General features: G+C 40.7%; 1 protein-coding gene across 1 annotated transcript in view; it reads left to right on the top strand.

Annotated features, from left to right (window-relative positions):
* itfg1 (integrin alpha FG-GAP repeat containing 1) overlaps positions 1-21,907 on the top strand; it is a 181,890-nt gene that overhangs the window by 146,053 nt on the left and 13,930 nt on the right. Inside the window, exon 15 of the mRNA XM_049602359.1 lies at positions 16,936-17,060. Coding sequence (XP_049458316.1) covers positions 16,936-17,060 — 125 coding nt within the window. The remainder of the gene's footprint in view (positions 1-16,935; positions 17,061-21,907) is intronic.

The following is a 21,907-nucleotide window of genomic DNA, read 5'->3' on the forward strand; positions in this document are numbered from 1 at the left end:
ATCTCTTTGTCCCATTTTTGGCATTTTGTCATAAGCTTCGAGGAGATTACATTTTTCATTGAGAAACAAAGACTCTTTTTCCCATAATGATTTCAGTGTGCAGGCAGCACCAGCCTCAGGTAGCCAGCTGGAAGCAGACAGGTTACCGTGAGACACAATAGACTATAATGGAAGTAAAAGTGAAAAAAAAAAACCTACATAATTACAGTTGTTATGTATGAGAAGTCCTAAAATAAACGTTGTAAGCGTGCTGCTTGATTTCTATAAGCAAATGATTTAAACAGTATTTATATAGGAATGATTCCGTCTCAAGCTGTTTGATCCATATAAGCAGTTGCATCAGCATGTTAGCATTGTCAGTGTGATCATATTGCCATGCTAGCATTAGCATTTGGCTCAAAGCATCACTATGTCTAGGTACAGCCTCACAGAGCAGCTATACGATAGCTGAAGAGTTTTACTCCTGTTTGCTGACTGTTGATAAACCAGTGCAGAGATCTGTAATAGCAGGGCGGACACAGGCAAAGGCAGTTGTTTTCCAGTGTAATGGAGAAAATGAATGGCTCTTCTAAATGCATTTAAAAATCTCTCAAGATGAACTTAATGTCATGAAGCCAACTTTCCACCACTAATGCAAGTTTTAAAATCTTGAGTGCACCTGCAGTTATAGAGGCAACTACATCCAGCACTGGCTGAGAGAATATTTTTTGGCACACTGTCAAGTTTCTGTTCATTCTGCCAGTCTTGCAGTGGCCAGGTGTCATTCTAGATGACACTGCACTGTGCTGAAACTCACTTGGTTAGTACTGCTGGTTCCACTGGGTTGTGTCTTGTCTCCAGAGTTTCTCAGAATAGAAGTATTTATAAATGCGTCTGTTCTTCTAAATGCACAAAGATGAGGTCATCTCTTATATGAGACAGTGTGCAGCTCATTATGCTGTTACACCTTTTTACATCTGAAAGTCTATTAAGTATAGGTTTCACATTGCAAATTATGCAAGTGCACTAAAGAACTATACATGACATATCTATATCCTTTCATCATCACCTACAAGAACTGCATCTCCAAATATTTGGCACTGATTTGTTTGTAGATGGGCTCTCCCATCCTCTCATATCCTCTTGCTCTCATCCTCTGGGAGAATAATTGAAAAAGACATTTTTTTCAAAAGACTTTTTTTTTTTTTGCGTTTTTCCACCTGGCTCTTTATTGAATCATCTCCTCTCCTCAAGTGCTACTGTGACTTATTTTGTTATGTTGTGTTCTTCAGAGACAAACTGAAACCTTCACTTTGCATTAACTACCACTTAACCACATTTACTTCACTGCGCCGATCGCAGTCATTTGAGCACAACCACCGTCACTCTGTTTGTCGCTTCAACACACACACTTAGGCACTGCACTCATCACTTGACGATAGACTAGTAAAACTTTCTGTAATTGGTCTGAAAATCAAAACCATCTATGAAATGTTTTCACGCCAGAAACAAAACATATCATGGTTCAGTTTGATCCAGTTTGAGACCACCTTTTTTCCGTCAAAGTTTGGCTGTTTTGTCCAGGAGAGGTTTAACACCTGTAATTTTGGTTCGGATCAGACTAAACAGCCCATTAGTCTGGACCAAACGTGGTGGGTGTGTAACGGGCCCTAAAAGTTCTATGATGATAATAATTTGTCAGACTTCCTCATCCGATTCTCGTTATTACCTCCGCTAAGGAGGTTATGTTATCGCTGGCATTGGTCTGTTTGTCTGTTTGTCTGCAAAATAACTCAAAATGTTCTGAACGGATTTTGATGAAATTTTAAGGAAGGGTTGATAATGGGACAAGGAAGAGATGATAAAATTTTGGTGGTGATCAGTTGAAGCGAAGTGGATAAAATAATAAAATGGCGGGAAAACCGAGCTGCTTGGCGGAGGTCTGCGAGTGCTCTAGTCGTCTTTTGCTTTTTAGTCTCAGTTGTTGCTGGTCTTTTATCTCTGAAACATATGTGAAAACTAAAGTGATGGTTGACATCATTGAATAGACACTTTGTAGACTTGAAGAATTTGTAGTGGACGTTCTATTTCCATCTGTTCTCAGTAGGTCAAACTAGGGTGATGACGGCTGTCTTTAGGTCTGTTCTCTCTCTCTCTCACACACACATAGTATCATTTCAGTCATCGGCGTCTGGGCGCAAGTGTCAACATGCTTCAGTGCTGTAGTGTTTGAGAAGCAGTGCAAAGCTGGGCGGTGATAAGGACAGAACAACTATAAAGCCCTCCGGGTCCTTCAGCGTATTACCACAGTCACACACATACATATACACACATTTATCCTCACAAATCAATGTCCAGATCTTGACACCATTGTATGGACACTGAAGGGGACTCTCCAGGCGAGGCAGACTGTGTGTGGACTGTGTGCGTATTCATTCTATGCATGGCTCCACCCTCCATCTCTGCAATTTGCTCCTTTTATCGCCATCAGGGGAGCAAATGGTTTCTATAGCGACAGGCACTAGGAATTTCTCTGAAAACAGTTTTTTTCTTTCGGTTTTGAAGCCCTGGGGAGTGAGAAAGAGAGAGAGAGAAAGAGTGTGTGTGAGACAGAGTGAGTGAGTGAGTGAGTGAGTGAGTGAGTGAGTGAGTGAGTGAGTGAGTGAGTGTGTGTGTGTGTGTGTGTGTGTGTGTGTGTGTGTGTACTGCGCTGAAAGCCAATTATGTTTATATGATTCCTTTCTCTGTGGGATCATGATGCTAGGATTTGCACATGTCGTCTGTGTTACATATGTTTTATGTTTAGATTTTTATGTTTAGATTCCCCATTTATTGTTTATTGTTCATTTTTGTTTTTGTTTTTTTTTGGGGGGGGGGGTCTGAAAATCCATATTCCCCTCTGTGCCCATACACACACACACACACACACACACACGTAGTTTCAGACTGATGCTAGATGTCACATTGTCACTCTGCATGTCTGCCCAGAAGTGGTAAAACTTCTAGACAGGACGAGGTTTTTCATCAGGATATCTGTCCTAAGACCTCGGCAGATGGACACACACACGCACACGCACACACACACTCACACACACACACATTAACATCTTGTAGCTCCCTCAGAGGCATCCATGTCCTCTCTGTGTCTGTCTGTCTTTTTCTCTCTGTTTCTCACTTTTTTTTTTTCATTTTGCTTTATTATGCCCACAAGGAATTTAAGGTTGTAAGTTTCAGCATTAGGGGCAGAGCTTGTATCCCAAAATCCTAGTCATTGTCCTTGCTGTTTGGCATTCTGCTAAGAGAAAAGCGAGGAACAATAACTAGAGGACAATCAAAATAACTTTCGCCATGCAAAAAACAAACACAATACACCACTGCAGGTAAAATTGAATAAACATATCCAAAATCCAGATTCCACACTGCCACATCTAAAATCATTTAAAGTGTGAATACAAATGTTCGGTACTCAGGTGCTCAGTAACTAGCATGCAGAAACTATTTAAAGTCAAACTTGACTCAAAGCATTTAAGGGGATGTGGAGTATACATAATAGTGTATCACTCCAGACCAGTTTTTATGATGCCATGTCATAATGATGATGACACAGAACTTCTCTTCATTCACAAGTGGCTTTGCAAAGTTGAACACAGTTTGAACCTCAAAAAATGTTGCGTTGCTTTTGCCTCTCCGTCAGTGCCACTTGCAGCACCACAACTGCTGAAATATTTGTTGCCTCCTAATTAGTGTTTCCTTAGAGAGGAATTTAAGTGTGTGTATCAAAGAAAAGGCAGACTATCTATTATCTATTAGCCTATAATCTATTAAATGTTGAATTTATAAAAAGTTTATAAGTAATGTTTTACTCTATGTTATGTCCTAAAGTCTTAGATTTGATTCTGGAACCTCAGTCCAGACGAAGAGGCAGCCTGCAGGGCTGAAAACATAAGCCAAAGAGGAAGTGCCATAAACTGCAGTTCCTCTAATGGCCACTTGAGGCTGGCTCCAAGACCCAGTCAATCCCCACAGACACCAACTTAATAGCAGAAATAAGTATGTTTACAGCCTGGTACCAAAAATGGTTTTGGTCTCTATGGCTAATTTTCCCTGTCATGACAACTTTGAGAGCCAGAATTATTATACAACTCACCCATTTATATTCAATTGAGGCTTAATATTACACATAATTAAGGGCGTGTCCTCTTCAGATGACAGGCTTAAAATATGGTCACATCTGGCTCCAGAAAGCATGATGTGGACGACCAAAATGCCAAACTCAAGGCTTCAGAATGGGAGTCCACGATCCAGTGCGTGATGTCACATTGGCTTTGTCTAGTGTTTTACACAGTCTTTGGGTCAATCCAGAGATAGTGTTTAAATATGAAAATAAAAGACGTCAGATGAACCATTGCGATGAACCACTTTATGTTTGAGTTTCATTTGAAGAAAGAAAGGTAAATTTTTAAACAAAAGCATGATGAACTGGTTTCAATGATGAAACCATGCATACATAGACGTATGATATAAAAACACTGTGGATCAATCACATTGTGTGTAGTTTGTCTCCAACAGCCTGTATTCATTTTGCTAGGTAAAAACTTATTATAATATGATTCTCGAAAAAAACAAGACTGTACACCCACTGCATAGTTGCATGTCGTTTTTTTTATATCACAAAAGTCAACATTCTTTTCTCTAAGATAGGGCTGATTGGTGCTCAGGTGGCATCTCGTCTCTTCCCTGTGCTTCTGACATGACTTGAAAAGCTCCTCCTTTTGCAGCAGGAACTCCTCGTCCTGTCAGGGAACCTCCTTCTATACAACTCAGTTCTCTTTCAAGAGCGACCACAATCTCAATAGCTTTGGGTAGGTAGTTTTCTGCCTGGACCCTCAAAGCCTTTTCTTTATGAAGCATCTCAGTGGGCTCCACGGTTTCTTGACCGAGACCTTCCTGCTTCTGTTCTGTCTCCTTCAGTTTGTCAGTAAGGCTGCCTTTACGCTACCATGTCTTGATGCCCAATTCCGATTTGTTGCCTATATCCGATTATTCCTGACTGCTGTTTACATGTTCTATTCACCTTATTTTTCACAGAGACACGGAGGCAAAACAGAGCACAGCCAGCTTCTGTTTTTTTAGTGCGACACTTGCGGTCTAGCACTCTTGACCACTGTGTAAATGTCCCACGGTATTTGCTACAGTGACATTACTGCGCGCATGGAAATGTTTACATTACTGAAAGCAATTTTAAGGACTAACTTTAAATATTTGAAGTTAATCGTTAAAGAATAAATCACCTGGAAAGATGGTGCTGCTCCACATAATTTAAAAGGTAACTTAGCCTACACAGAGCGGTGGGAATGCCCGTGCAGCTGCAGAGGGGTGCGGCTGGATGATTGATAGGTACGTGCTGATTCGGGTGCTATCAGAGCCGATCCGCACATCACTATGGCTTAATAATTAACTCAATTAAAACAACCCGTCCTGTGTTAGGAGTGTATGTTGCTGACAGAAAAAAGAAAGAAAAATTAAAAAAAAGATAGAAAAGCAGCGTACACCTCACATATTTATTTCTCACAGTTGCGCACAGATTTGGCTGGCATGAGGAAGCACAGTCTGTGTGTCTGTGTGCTGAGGGTGTGAGCCATTATTCATGACGTACGACGTGGATTGCCAGGAAATATCCGATCAGTCTGTTTAGATTACAGACCTATTGGCAGACATGATTCATATCCGATATATTTCCACATATGAAGGAGGCCTGAATCTGATCTGACAATATCTGATGTCATGCGTTTTTTTCCTGTTTACACGTTCATGTTACAGATCCGATCTGTGCCACTTGAGAGGAAAAAATCGGAATTGGGTCACTTGAACCATGTAGTGTAAAGTAGACTTAAGTGTATGGCTTTCAGCAGAAAGCTTCTCTGTAATCGTTTGGGCCTCCTCCACTCTTTGGAAAAGGGCCTCCCCGATTTCAACTGGTTCCTACTCTTTCTGGAGCCGTTGGTTGATCTCTTCACAAACTGCCTCCTTTATCTCAAAGTCCTTAAGGTATTCAGTCTCTGCCTTGTTCCTCAAGTCCTGTTCATTATGGAGCATTTGCTGCAGCTCCAGGATCTCCTGGTTAAGTCTGTTTTTTTCTAAATTGAGCTCAGCTGAAAGCAGCCGGCTCTCAGCTGAACGCTCCTCTGAGACCCTCTGATTTCTTCCAGTTCCTGGAAAAGAGTCTCTGCAGTGTCGACTGCCTCCAGTTTTTCGGCCTCAACCTGGATCTTCAAGTCTTTTTCTGTCTTGAGTTGCTCTTTGGCCAGGGACAGCTCAGTGACAAGCATCTATTTTTCAGCTGCATGCTGTCGTTTTCCTCCTCAAGCTGTTGGAGAGGTTTCTCCACTGTTAAGGCCCAGGCCACCTTCTCTCTCCTCATCTGGCTGTTGATGGCTTCAGCTCTCTGAAGCTCATTCTTCAGCTCCTCCATTTCAGGAGCATGGAGTCCTGGTCCTTCCTCTCAGCGAAGATCAGAGCATTGCAGTGGCATTTTAGGTCCTGATTCTCAAGCTGAAGGGCCTCGATGACTGTGGAAAGGATCCTGACCTCACCCTTGTAGATATTACTGAGCTCAGATTTTGGGTTGCCAGTTCTTCCATTCTGTTGACTGTTGAATTTGCACAGTAAAAATCAAAGCATTAAAGAACACTCTATGATCTCATGGCATTCTAGAATGTGATGACGGCTGCACTGGTGCCTGCTGTGTGGGTGATTCAAATAATGATAATATTGAAATCAGTATTTGTATTTTTGGTCAATTAAATGACCATTCATAAATGGTTCAATGCAGTGATTATACAATATATCATCACTATTATGCCTAAAATCCCCCCTACCACGCACACATCACAGTGGGATTTAATCTTTTGTTAGTTATTTAAATGTTACCCTCTGATGAAGTATATAATCATTGTACTGTAGCCTCCTTTTGCCATCAGACTATAATCCATCATATCTTTGTTGTTTCACTTTTAACTGAAAAATGCTTCCACCAAATGTAAAAACACACATTATGAGATGCTTACTGATTTTTCTTATCTGAATGTGCAACTTTGTTTTCTTTGTTATTGGTCTTCAAACAGATCACAGATGTGTCTAGCAGCTGCATGATAGACACCTGTTGGATCCAAGATAGCAAATGGTACCTTCTGTTAGCAATTACAGTTTTTTTTTCAATAGCTAACCAAACTTTAAACTGTTAAAAATATTTGTTAATATTCAGGAGGTCTAACATTAGATTACATTAATTTGGCAGATATTTACCTAACAGACAGGCCATGTTATTAAGTCCAGCCAGAATAATAATCCAAGCCATTAATAACTGATCTGGTTATTATTGCAGTCTGGTTAGCGATAATAGTTCGGACCTGCCCCCTTTCTTCATGATGTAACGTTAGCTATCTTAGATTAAACAGGGGCATTGAGTCGAGCTATGTGCAGCTGCTGGACAGAGCAGAACATGATCTGTTTGGAGACTAATAACAAGAAAAACGTGTACATTTAGAAGGAAAAAAAAAGGTCGGTCAGTATCATGTAATGAGTGTTTTTTAATTTGATGGAGGGATTTTTCAGTCAGAGGTTAATAACAAAGATATGATGGGTTATAGAGTGACTTGACATGCCCACCCCATTGACCTCAACAGAAGTGGCACCAAAATCTGGCTCATCAAACGCAGTCAATGAGGTCATGTCCTTTCCCTCTTTTATCGTTTCCTTGGTACAGCTTTGACCTGCCGTACTGACTGTGTGCATGGAATATTTTCCTGTGCAAAATGGTGTATCAGTTATATTTTGGTTGTGCTCAGTTTTAGTTTTACCCTAAAATATAGCAGTTATGATATTGGGCCTCATTCACCAATATCTTCCTAAGTTTTCTCTTACATTAGTTCCCAAAGAGAAGTCTTTTAAAAAAAAAAGTCTTATGTCAGATTTACGTGTTCACTTGTAAACGGCAGAAGTGTTTGCACTTGTTTTCTTATCACATGCCAGTTGATCCTAATTAGCAAAGGTAAAAGCCCCGCAGATCCCCATAAAAGGACATGAGACTGCAGGGCTGTGTGAACACAGTGAGACTCAAGAAGAAGGAAAGTAGAGAGAAACTGAAAGTCTAAAGAGGGTAGAGGACCTGAAATCCAAACGTAGTTGTTATAGTGGTGTAAGGATTGACTATAAAATACCAAAACATTTATTTGATGCTAAGAATACATGTAAATCAACCGCCTGAACCTCAAACTGCAAACTGTATGACGTGTAACGACTGAGGACATGGATGAGCGTTACTGTGCTGTTCAACCCACACACATGTGTGTCATAAGAGAGACAGAGAGAAGGGAAGAGTGACAGACAGAGGGGGAGAGCAGGTGAAGGTGGACTCATGCAATGTTTCTGTAAATTATGCCATTAATATAATAACTTATTAGAATGCTTATCAGAATGCTGCTTTGTCACTTTTTTGTCCCGCCCACCCGATCCACCAGTGATATTTTCTAGAGTGATCAATCACTAATTATTAGATTGTGTGGTTCCCATTAACATAACTGCTGTCAATCAAAGAGTTAGTGTGGTGTTTATTATTAATGGCCATAATCTTTTTGTGAAATAATCTAAATATTTACTAAAACATAGGATGAATTATAAAATATAGTTGTGATATAAATCAGATAGTATTATAGAATTAAAGGAAACCCATTAACCATTTATTCTGTTCAAACATGTCAGCTCAAAATCTGCAGAGTGCTCATGAGTGTGTGTAGATTCTGTTCTTACCTAAGAGCAAATCCCAGATAAAAAACATTGGTGAATGTCAGAATCTTCTTGAAAACTGCATAAGTGGGTTTTAAGAAATTTCTTTTTAAGACCAGTTGTTGAATGAGGCCCACTCTTGCTAAACTGTAGAATTTGTAGGCTGCAATAAACCAAAATTATTCTTCAAAGCCCCTGCAACCTTCAGCTTCAAATCTTAAGTGTATCTCTTCCACTAACTGAATAAATAAGCAACAGAGTAAAACCAAACAATAGCTATTATTTATTAAGAGTTTAAAGCCACTCAAAGCTCATGTATTGCTCTGTTAAACTCAATATTCCATTCATCTGTAAACTTGCCAGGCCTCTCATAATACACTGGTTTGTCTAAACCAGCAGGATAGTTTGAGGATAACAATAATTAAAATAATAATAATAACTGAAAATTTTAAAGCACCTTTCAAGGAACCCCAGGATGACAGCAGAACAGATCATACACAGACAAAAAGTAGTGTTAATAAAGCTGGGATTACAGGATTAATTGAGTTCATTGGCTGTGGTTAACAGGTAGGTAAGTCTTTGAGTGTTTCAGTTCAGTTCCCATTATAGGTCGCAGTCACCATGTCCAGCCTAAATTTAAACAGACAAAACATACTAACAGATATGCACACACACACACACACACACACACACACACACACACACACACACACGCCTCTGTAACCAATTTGTGCATGTACAAATGTCGAGTCACTGCTCACAAGCCAATAACTCACTTGTAGCAGCCCTGAGATTATGTCCCTCAGTTGAAAAATTTGAAAGTTTACCCTGTTCTGTAAAATAGTGTGACATCCAACAAATTTAAGGTTAAATGCTGTTATTTAATATTAACTAACTGTCTCTGATAGCTAAGTTTAGGTGCCAGCACGCTTACTTCACATTCAGTACTAATTTATGTGTTTATGAAGCAAAATTTTGAGTTCTTGGTTATCATTACATATTTTGGTATCATATAATTATCAATGCGCTACTGTACATGCTACAATGAGGTGGCTTTTATTGTGGAGAAGCTACAGGAGCCAGCCGCCATTTGTTAGTTAACACTGCACTTGCTGCTATCATGTTATTTGGAACAATGGATTTAAGAATCAAAGACATCTGCTGTAGTAGGTAAGATGGAGGACCGAGCAGCTAAATGAACAAACCAGGAGACCACCACACACAAAATTGCAGAATTCTAAACGGGCTGCAGAGAGTTATGCAACCTTGTTCGGTAGCAATATAATAACTGTCACAAAATAAAAACCACCCAAGAGTGTGTTTACAGAAACAACCCGGCACTTTTTTGAGCGTAGCTGGTCAGTGGGCTAAGGGCTCATTTATGCTCAACATTGGATACATATAGGGACACAGATGGAGTCCTCTATCCGCACTCTGCGTTCATTTTGGCTGTATTGGTGAACGTTTTCTAAAAGCTGTAGGATACGCCCAGACAGAGCAGTATCACCACACCACATGACCTCACACACCACCTGTTAAAAGGTACGTTATGATGATGACCTTCTCCACCATCGCCTCAGTTATTGTTGACTGAAACTTTTGACAGTTAGGTACACCCTTCCCCAGTTCCTGCTTTTAGCATGCTCTGTACATTAATTGGCTGACTAGCTTTTTGCATGGACTCTGGCCTTGTTCCTTAAAAGGATAATAATTAAATTTACTGATGCAGAAATGTATGTTACATTAGCTTGTTTTTAGTATTGTAAAGATTCCCAGTAGGAAGACGTAGTAACGGGGAGGTCAACTCCACCAAAAATCTAAGATGGCAATGGCCAACATGCCAAACTCAAGGCAACTCCACAAACCACTGGTTGATGTCATGGTGGCCACGACCATTATTTTTATGCAGTCTCTAAGGTCCAGAGCTAGTTAAACACATCATTTAGGATCATAATAATTCACCAACTGTATTCAACTTACCTTTGCAGTTAGCTGCATTTTGTTATAATCTAAGGTCTTTATAGTTTGTTTTCACTGGCATTGAAACTTTTATCAGAAGTATAATTACTTACATATGTAGGGCACTTTTCAAACTCATGTCATCTGTTGTGTATTCCAGTAGTGAAGGTTTTGAATGGGTACATGAATGACCAAGTTCAGTCCACTGGAGACTAGAGATTGGGGCAATGCTTTTGAGGGACATAAATACCAAAAATAGTTGAATATGTAAATGAAGCACTCAGATTGAGAAGAACAGTTTCTTCTACTTCCTTTTGTGTATTTTAGTTTTCTTTCTTTTGTCATTGAAAATTGGGCTATAACCTTTAGAATCTGTGTATTTACTTTCATGTGTGTATGAGGTCCTGAGTGTCTGTGTGTGTATATGTGTGTGTGTTCCCTTGTTAGTATTGTTGGCCAGGCTTTAGAACACTAATTCACTGAATGTGATGCATATCGTGCCCACCTTAGAGTGTGTGTGTGTGTGTGTGTGTGTGTGTGTGTGTGTGTGTGTGTGTGTGTGTGTGTGTGTGTTTAGAACTTTGTGAAAATGAGATATGCACACACACAAACGCACACACCAAAAGCCGTCTGCCTGTGCTAATTTGAATCCGCTTTGTGTTCTAAGAGATGGATTGTAGGCTGTCAGTCATGTGTACAGGGTGGATTTCCCTGCCAAGGCCTCCACCGGCTCTGCCACAGGGAGATAGGACAAAAACACACTAACACACACTTTTACACAGACAAACACAAAACAGGGACACTCTGATACACTGCTCTGCATAATACCCCTTTGCCAGCCTTCCCATGTTGTGAAATGGCTTTGCTCCAGCCATGGCCACATTTCCTAGCCAGTCTACTCACACACACACACACACACACACAGCACTCAGTGGATGCTAAGCCAGGCTCCCTGCCTGCAATGTAACCCTCCTTGATCCTCCATCAGACACACAGACACACTCCACCCTGCTGAGTGGCCGAGTGCAAGCCATCCACCTCTTGCCTACAGACAGAGAGCAGCAGTCTGTCAAAAAACATCAAACCAAGACTGGCTTAAAGGTCCGATCCCCTCAAAAATCCTGTTCTGTCCAACCCGATGGACGGTGTTCAGTGTGAAGTAGTAAGCAGCCGTGGGCTGGTTTAAAACGGCTTCCCTTGCTGGATCCATCTCAAAGTAACACTCTGTATCACTCCTGCTCTTTCTTCAGTGGGACAGTCAGTGCCCGGTTAGTCTGTCTGTTATTTGATTGGTGGATATCAACAACAAGAAATGGCAATACCAAAAGGGCCACTTCATGGTTTATAATAAAATCAAGAATAGAAGAAGGGATTAGGGGCGTTCATAGCTGACAGGTGCTGTTGTGGAGTTACTCAGCATAAGCAGGAAAACTAAAACCCTAAAGCATTAATCTGGATGTAGGTGGTTTTCCTTCATAGTTTCTTTGCATATGGTTAGGGTCTGAAGTCAGTTGTTGTAGGTAGACAGCCTACATTAGTCGGGCTTCTTGTGACTGTTTCATGTTCTTACATACATTGTTTACCTTATTTAACTGGAAGCATAGCAAGGGGAAATAGTTGTGGGATTGTTCTGTGTAAATTCATTTAAGGTCTACTTGTGATGTCTTTATGAAAAACCAACTTGGACTTGAACAACCATAAAAAGTTTTGACCTCCACAGCTTTCAGTTTTGTGAAGTTTCCTCCTCGGTTCAGTTATGTGGAGGTATGACAGCTCCCTGTGTGTGCTTGCTCCTCAGTAATGAATATATTACATAAGGCTACGCATGCCGCTGGCCAGGATATGACTTTTGTCACCTCCTGCAGATTCTCAGCAGTAAGATGTGTGTGTGTTCATACATTATATTAAAATACACACACTTCTTGTACGTTTTGTTTTTCCTCATCAGGCTACAAGTCACCTTGGAAAAAGGCTTACATCTCTCTGTGAAACTGTCCTATGGCACAGTGCTTTGGGATGGATGCTAACATAAGCATGTTAACATGCTCACATAATCATTGCTGACATGCTGATTTAATGCTTACCATGTCCGCAATCTTAACTTAGTGTTTAAGTATGATAAAATTTGCTAATAAGTACTGATGGGAATGTTATTTATGTTACAACCAAAGACATTTTGTGTGTTAGATACAGAATGGTTGTTAGTATTCATCCTCTGGGTATGTGTTCACCAAATTTCAAAACAGTACATCCAAAAGTTGTTGAGATATTTCATTGAAAACTAAAAATGTATATGTAAGCGCTAGAGGAGATGTTTCATAGTAGTCCATCCAGTGGTTGTTAAGGTATTTTAGATAGTTGTCAGTCTTCTTTGATATCTCTCCCCTTTCACTCTTCTTCTGTTATAGTGATCTTTTTAGATCATAATTAAAAATTATGTATAACATCACATACAGCACTGAAACACAGTTTTCCTCTTTACTGATCTGGTACAATTCTACACACACTTGCTCACACACACACACACACACACACACACACACACACACACACACCTGAGTAAATGTCAGACACCCCAGGATTCCTCTTAAATGTTAGAAGCATGGATGTGGTACTATTTGTTTAAGTACTGAAGTGCACCTATGACACACATGCATGCATGCACATTTCGTTAAGTTGTGGCTAGTTTTGAAAGTTATGTAACCGCTCTGTGGTAGGAAGTTAACATTCACATACATGACCCAACTACTACTGATCACACGATCAAATGTTAGACAGACTTTGTGAATAGTTTCATCATGTTGGGAATATTACGCTGTCAGCCAATCAGGGGCAGCAGGGCCGTGCAGTGGTTAGAACTGTTGCCTCACAGCAACACATCCGGGTTTGAACCTGCCCGCCAGGTGTGGCCCTTCTGTGTATGTCTATATAGATATGTGTGGAGTTTGCATGTTCTCCCCATGTCAGTGTGGATCTCCGTCTTCCTCCCAAAGTCCAAAGACATGCAGGTTAGGTTAATTGGTGAGTCTAAATTGTCTGTAGGTGTGAATGTGAACGTGAATGTATCTGTGTGTCAGCCAGCCCTGTGATAATGTGGCGTACCCCACTGCTGGCCCATTGTCAGCTGGGATAGACCCTAAACAGGATAAGAGATTATGCTTAAGTCAGCCAAACATCTAGGATGCAGTGGGTTATAATTATTTTGGCATCAAGCAATATAGGCAATACATTTTGGTTTTGAATGGTTTCGTTTACTTACATGCTGTGAAGTCACATTTGAATCATCCATCCTGAGGAAAAGTTGCAGTGCTGGCAGAAGTCTCATCTAATAGGCTAGACCATGAAAACATAACCAAGCAAGCCTTTATTTCCTGCAGATGTTTTGGACGCAGCACAAGGTTAAGTTAAGGTTAAGTTTACAGGTTGGCTTTGTAATGTTTCTTTGCAAATGCATCACAAATAAAGAAATAGTCAAAACAGATTACTGGAACTGCAAATGTTCTATTTTTGTCATTTGGAAAAAAAAAAACTACTACCTACCTAACTACTACACCTATGGTTAGAAGCCAGGGCTTTTTACTACCCTGAATAAGTTAATGTCCATGAAACTGTGCCCAGCTCTGCCTGGAAACAGTGATGAAAAATAGCGATGCACAAAACTCCCAATAAAAGACAATATTAAAAACGTGCATGGTACTGGCGAACATCAAAAAACAGACAGAACACTGGCACTTATAGTAGAATTCCTTTATGTAATATGGGCAAAAACATAGAGACACGGATGCGTTTCAGCTAAAGAGCCATCATCATGACTGTCTTTAGCTAAAATGCATCCATGTCCATTTGTTTTTGTCCATATTGAATAAGTGAATTCTACCACGAGTGACAGTGTTCTGTGTTTTTTTGTTCTTCCTGGAAACAGGCCGTTCTCTTTTGCTCTCTGTGGTGTGCGATTAAGGCAATTACGCTGCCTCTTCACAACACCCAGCAACCCTGCACTAAAAAAGCTGGGAAAATAGAATACATAGAGCGATAGCAAGCGAGAGATAAAGAGAGACAACTGATGAAAAGCTTTCTCGGGTAGAAGGTGGCAAAAGTCGATGAGTCTATTCAGTGGTCAGACCGGCTGGAGCCAGAGCATGTAGTACATTGCAGAATCATGGACAAGCTTTTATTGCAGTAACATAGTCTATACAACAGCCACTGCTTGTTTTACCTTAAATTTCTCACTTTCACCCACTGGCTGATGAATTTTTACCCCTATAGGTGATGTTCCCAAGTGAAAATGCCTGCTTTACTTGTGTATTATGAAAGAGAAGTACAGAAGAGAAATATTGAGCTGCAGTGACCTGGACTGACCTGACCCAGGTTCACCTGAGATGACTGAAAATTAGGTGGACAAATCTTTTTCTTTTTAACTGAACTGAGGTTAGGCATGGATTAAAAAAACTAAAGAGAGAAGCTAAGCTGCTGTGCTCCTCTCGGCCTGCAATACGCAGTCCATCCACATTAGTTCTGATCACTGGCTGCCTCGAGGCTTTCTCTCTCTCTCTCTCTCTCTCTCTCTCTCTCTCTCCCTCCCTCCCTCTCTCTCTCTTTCCCTCTCTTTGTTTACCACGTAGAGGTTGATTTATGTCGGCTGCACTTGGCAGAGTTGGGTGGCGTGGGCGAGATACAGCAGCTGAAGGGGAGAGAGAGGGGAGACGAGCAGGAGGGAGGAGAAGAAGGGGAAGCGAAATGAGTAAGGCCAAGACGTAGTGATGTATCAGGGGAGAGGAGAGAGACATGAGCGGAGAGGAGAAACAAGAGACCAAGGGTTGGATGAGAATAGTAAGTAAGGAGGGAGAGATTACAGGGTGGAGGAAGAGGGGGAAGATTGTGTGAGGAGACGGGAAGAGGTGTCGGACTGGCCTCAGGTGTCTCACTCTGATTTGTATCTTTTATGATGCGTCTCCATGTCAGAACACAAGGTCTCACGCTGCAGTCCCCCTGGCTCGGTGGCTCCCGTTGTGCGTTTCTTCCTCATCCCTCTCATTACCTTATCTTCTACATTTTATTCTTATCACTGACAGTCATGGTCAGGATAGGTTAGGTTAGAGTGGCTCACATTATATAAACCTTAACAATTCCTTTGGAAAAGCAGGGCCATTGCACCTTAAGTATCATAAGATCACTAAAGCAAATGGGGGTTATGTCTGCACACACAGCTGACGGTTCAATCAGTTGTATTGAGCATGAATGAAAAAGTGCAAAACGTTTGGACTGCCTTGTCACAGAATGTATAAAAGGGGCACAAAACACAAAGTATTTATGAGACAGAGATATAAGTCATGTTCATGGTGAAAATTAATTAAAATGATTTTTGTTTTAAACCTACATGTGAAAAATATGCAAGGCCAGGTACAAGAGAGTGACTGGGGTCAGACACAAGCAGGAATATGGGTAAAAATTAATTTGTTTTGTGTCCCTGTTGACCATCACGGATGATTCACAGGAGGCTACAACAGGCTTTTTTCCAAATGTATTGAGGATGAGAAAAAAAAGAACAAAAATAGTTACTCAGAAAACTGCTAGAGTAACTTGCCAAACGCATGAAAAAGTATTGGCATCACTCAGCCAGGAAATGTTGATCCTTACACAAAGCAATGCGTCTTCGAGAATGTCAAAACAGTCCATTTTGTGCTAAAGTGCAATACAAAATACAAATGTATTGACTGATCTAAAACAAGACTGATAGTCTACAGCCACACTGGCAGGTCTGTGAGGCTTTACTGAGGCACAGCAATGCTTTGAGCTACACTTGAGTTTTACACTTGGCATGCCAACATGTTCAGATGTAGATGTGTGGTTGGTATGTCTACTGTGGTCACCATCTTTATATAGCATGTTTGTATTGGCGAGTGTGCTTGGAATATCATTAAATTAGTAAGATTTTGTCATTATCTTAACTTGATGATGGTGTTAGATGAAAGTGAAGGGATCGTTATAGTTAACATGAATGTGTGCACCCAAGTCTGTGCCAATCCAAAGATGTAAAGATATTTCAGTAGTCAGATGAAAACTTTGACCTGCTGGGGGACTCAGAGGGAACCGTAATTGTCCACTAGTAACAGGAATGAAATGTGTCTTAAAAACAAAACACTAGGGCTTAATACTCTTTTGAAATGAGGCTTTTTCAGCACTTAAAATCATCTTTTCTCTGCCTTTCTGCAGCTGGTCAGCTGAGCCAGTCGGCTCACTTCTCCCTCCAGTTGCCCTACACTGTGCTGGGCCTCGGACGCAGCGCCAACTTCCTGGACCACCTTTTCGTCGGCATCCCCCGGCAGCCTGGAGAGACGGTGAGGAAATATGACAGGGTTATATTACCTGGACACTTCACAGCACTCCTGTAGGAACAGCCACAGGTTGTGCAGTCTCACAGAATATCTGAGAGAAATGCATTTATAGAGGTGCATCGAGGACCTACAGCAGATAGAGAAAAGGAGGTAGGTGTGCTGAGCAACCAAAGATTTAAAAACCCCTTAAACCCTCTGGGTGAAAATTCCATCAAAATCCTTTTTTTTTTTTTTTTTTCAAACTATCTTATATGTTCAACACCACTCACATGCCCAATGAAGTCATTTGAGCACCCTAACTTGTCTGGAATATAACAATGAATGGCATGCGTGGCTGAGATATTTAATGTCTATGCAATAATTCTAGGGAAAAAAAGAGAGTGAGCAGTGAGAGGAAATAGCCTCAGGATCATGGTGTTAAGAACTAGAAAAGTTTCCAAGAAAAATATCAAATGATGGGCTAATTTAGGGTAAATGCAATTCAAGCACTTTCAAAGTCAAAAGTAGAGTAAAACAGTTATTTTTCTCCTTCGGCTCAGGCTTTATTTCACAGTGGGTTGGATGTAACATTTCTTCTGAGGATTGTGAGACTTGTTTGAAGGGTATTTTGTGAAGATGCAGAAGAGGGATTTCCCTCCATGTATTTTCTTATCAAATTAGAAATGCTGAAAAGAACAACATTGTCTCGCTACTGTTGCAAAAACATTTAATGCTTGGTTGTTGTTGTTTTTTTGTTTTTTTTTTTCTTATTTAAGCAGCAGTTGATGCAACAAAATATGTGATAACAAGATAACGATGTTTCTATCAGTGGTCAAATGTGCAGAACAAGAGTGTGGGAGAATCCTGTAGTCCACAGAATTCTTTTGAAACAATCGATATGTTATTAGCTTAACACAAAAAAACAATTAAGACCTACACAGTTCTTGATTCTCTCCAATTTTCTCCTGGAAGTGTTTCATTCGCCTGTGTTTTTATGGATCCTGTTAGTTCTCTTAAACACAAGCGAGTAGTATTTTATATTTATGCTTCCGCACCAGCAACAGCCGTGACTGGAGGCGTCGTTTTTGAGTTGTCCATCCATCTGTCTGTCCCATTCTCAGGAACATGATATCTCCAGAACACATTTCTTTAAATTTGGCACAAACATCGACTTGGACTCAATAATGAACTGATTAGATTTTGGTGGTTATAGGTCAAGGTCACTGTGACCTTGCATCTGTCTCATTTTTTTTGGAATGCGATACCTTAAAGAATACCTTGAGGGAATTTCCTTAAGTTTGGCACAAACAAAATATGTTTTTTTGGCATAACTGAAGAATGCATGTGCTAATTATGACAAAATTTCACACAAATGTGTAACAGGATAGAATGATGTCGTGATGATATTTTATATCCAAAAGGTCAAAGGTCAGCTTCACTTTTACATCATAATGTTATGCAAAAACACTTTTCTGACCATTATTAAACATCATAACTCAGGAACAGAAGGGGAGACATTTGGTCAGATACATAAGTGGTGACAATAATCTTGGGTGCCCACCTTGAAATTGATTGTATGGATCCTCTGTGCTGCTGGGGGAAGATGTGGGTAAAGCATCCATGTTTTCACAGACATAGATGTAAACTGTGATTGAAACTTGACTGGTTTACAGAGGCGTCATTGGGCAGTAAAATGGCTGAGACTGAAAGGGCTGAATGAACAGTTTCTTTATAGTAGATATTTCACACCCCACTTATAATGTATGGGATGAATGATGACATCACTCAGGACTGATAAAGGTGCAGCGACCTCCCCACTTCAGCAGAAATAAAATCTACGCCCCCGCCTTTGCTTTGCCATTCAAACATCTATTTAACAGCTCTGAGAGCAGAGGATGTACTGTATGAATGACTCTATGGATGCAGCCCATGTGTGCCGCCTGTCATACTACAAGCCATCATTATACTGATATTGTAAATAATTTATCAGGTTTATGTTTTTAATGTATTCGTCAGCCACATTTCTACACTACATTACTTCAAATGTCAGCGTTCTTCAGTTGCACTATCTCCATATCCATCTCATCTCTTTCTCTCTCTCTCCCCTTCTCTCTCACGTTGCACTTGTCACACTCAATATTAGGCAAGACAGGGCCCTTTTTTTCTCCTCCCGTGTGGTACCAAGATCTTCGTCAAGCAGCTGATTAGAATTGTAGATGGGTCGATCCGCGACTCAGAAGCTGTAGTGCACCAAGAACACTCATCTCAAACAAGCTGCTTTGTTGTCCCTTTTCCACATACTCCTTTTCCTGTGCAAAGAAATGTGATCTTTTTTCCCCTCCTCCTCGCCCATTCTCTCTACAAAGTGAATTAATGAATGCCTAAAGATGCAGCCCATTATGCGGAGTAGATATTTTTCACCCAGGGGGACTAGGGAGTGGAGTAACTCCATCAAATCTACCTGTAATGAGGAGGAGAAGCTTTGGAAAGCTCTTTAGGAAAGAGGAGAAATCCTGACCGCTACACCACCCTGTTCAGTCGGCAGGTTTGGATCTTTCTATTTGTGGACTCTCTTTATCTATCCCTCTCTTGTTTTTTGTTTTCTTTCTCTGTCAGTCTTTATATCTGTCCTGCTTCCATTCTCTCGCTATCCCCCCTGCTGTGCTCTTAACAATTTTTTCCTCCACAATGAGAGTTTCTGCCTGCTGTTTAACAGAAGGAGAGGTTTTGTAAAATCTACTTGGATATCTTCCATCTTCTGTCCAATCATTCCTCTCTTTTATCCCCTCCCCCCACCTCCCCATATTTCTCTGTTAGTCTCTCTCCTCCTGTTCACTTATCTTCCACCCAGGGGATTCCCTTTGCTGCTCAAAGTGGTTTACTTCACTAATCAGTCCCCTACTTGTCACTCTCACTCTCTCTCTCTCTCTCTCTCTCTCTGTCTCCCTCACCCTCCATTTCTGTGTCTGTCTCCCTCGCTCTCTCATAGTGTGCCAGTTTCCCTGGCTTTGAACCAGAGTGTCTCTCTTTCTCTCTGAAGACTTGGGAACACTTTTCTCTTCCAAACAGCCAGATCGGATCTGCTCCCAGGCAGCAGTAGTGGAGGCTGACTCGTCTCCAGCTCTGCTCCCCCGCCAGTTGCCGCACCGACGGCAGCGCTTTCCAAGAGCTAAGCGACAATGGCTGGCGGCGAGAATGTGCTCGTTATGTAAAAAGCAATGCCGTTGTTGCACGCTTATTCAAAATAGCTGCGAGATGTGGTTCCTCTCAATTGATGAAGAACGGAGAGCTACAATTAAAGAGCAGTGGCACTTTCAGATTTTGCCAAATGTAGAACTGGAAATTCCTCACAGCTACGAGCATGATTACAGCTTTTAAATCATTTATATGATGCCCCCTCCCCTGTTTATATCTCTGAACTCTTCACCCCCAGCCTGAGCAGGGGCTACATCAAGTCACAAGGAAAATTTAACTCAGAAGAAGGTGAAGAAGAAAGGCAATAGAGAGTATCAATGACAATGGGCTTTTCCAGAAATCAAAGTACTGTGTATGCAAAGTTAAATACAGTATGTGTCAGTCTGTGTCAAATGCCATCGTTGGGTGTTGAGCCTTAAGGCGGCACACTACTAAAAATGAAACTTGAACTTGTGCAAAGTCAAACTGCTGTCAAACACAGTGCTGCAAGCAAATGTCTTAAAGATCACTGCAACTTCACTTCTGATGTTTAACTCCTCCCAAAGGACATGCAAAACTGTAACTATTTACAGGGTTGTTCAGGTATGCAGGGTGAAGGGTCTGATCATACACCGCTGAGCAATGATGTCCAAGTGATTTCTAAATCTAAACATAAAGAATAATATAACTGTCTTTAAAGATTTTCCCTTAATTTCATGTGATTCTTGATATTATTCAAATTTTGCACTGTCATAAAGACATTTTACTAACAGACTATAAGATTTTGCAAAGACAGGGGATCTTGCAGGGTCACTGTCTGCAAGTCTACAACTAGATTCCTTTTAAGATTATTTCCCATCCTGCTTTTGGTAGAAAATTTCATACCAAACTCCCTTAAAGAAATATAACATATTAACAACTCCTTTAATGTCAGCAAAAACACATTACTCTAGGATCACAAGATATGAGGCATCATACTGCATGTCGACAGTGTTCTTGTGAATTCAGCATCAATACAATCATTAAACATTAACTGTATTTGTGGATGAACTTTACAATTTTGATTTAGTCACCTTAACTTAATACCAGCCTCTGTTGGTTAACCATGTTGTTTTAGTGGGAGGAGAACGTAGGAATCAGAGGCAAACTGTTTCAAAAGTTAAAATTTCTCACTAAAACAAGTGCTGGTTGGTGGATCAGATATGCGGCAACTGCTGTTCACTCCACAACTCCACCAGGTTTTCCTCCTTTTCCAGTCCAAGAGAACCAAGACTTGTTCATGCACCTCCCCAGAGTCCCCTCCATGTTTACTGTCTACCCAATTTGCTGCTTCTTGTTTGGCGCTGGAAAGAGCGCACCTATTGTTTGTTGATGATGTTCACATTATTGAACTTCTGTATTTGCGTGAGCCGCGACTAAAAAAGTATGATCATTTTTAAGCATGTTTGATTTTATTGGATTGTCAACAAAAAGGACTGATTTTTATGACCACCTTTTACTAAGCAATGGAGATTACAGGAGCGCACACCAACCTCGATGAAAGTCATGATTTTATTCCAACACTGGAAATTTGTCTGCAGTAGTGAAATCGCTTGAAAAGTCATTTGGTGTAAGGCCGGGTTGAAGGGAGACAGAGGCAGCTGTCAATCATGCACAGTGTACACCAACGCAATCTGGAGGGGCGGTCGTCTAATCAG

This window comes from Epinephelus fuscoguttatus, linkage group LG2 (genome assembly GCF_011397635.1).
Source record: "Epinephelus fuscoguttatus linkage group LG2, E.fuscoguttatus.final_Chr_v1".
Classification (NCBI taxonomy): Eukaryota; Metazoa; Chordata; class Actinopteri; order Perciformes; family Serranidae; genus Epinephelus; species Epinephelus fuscoguttatus.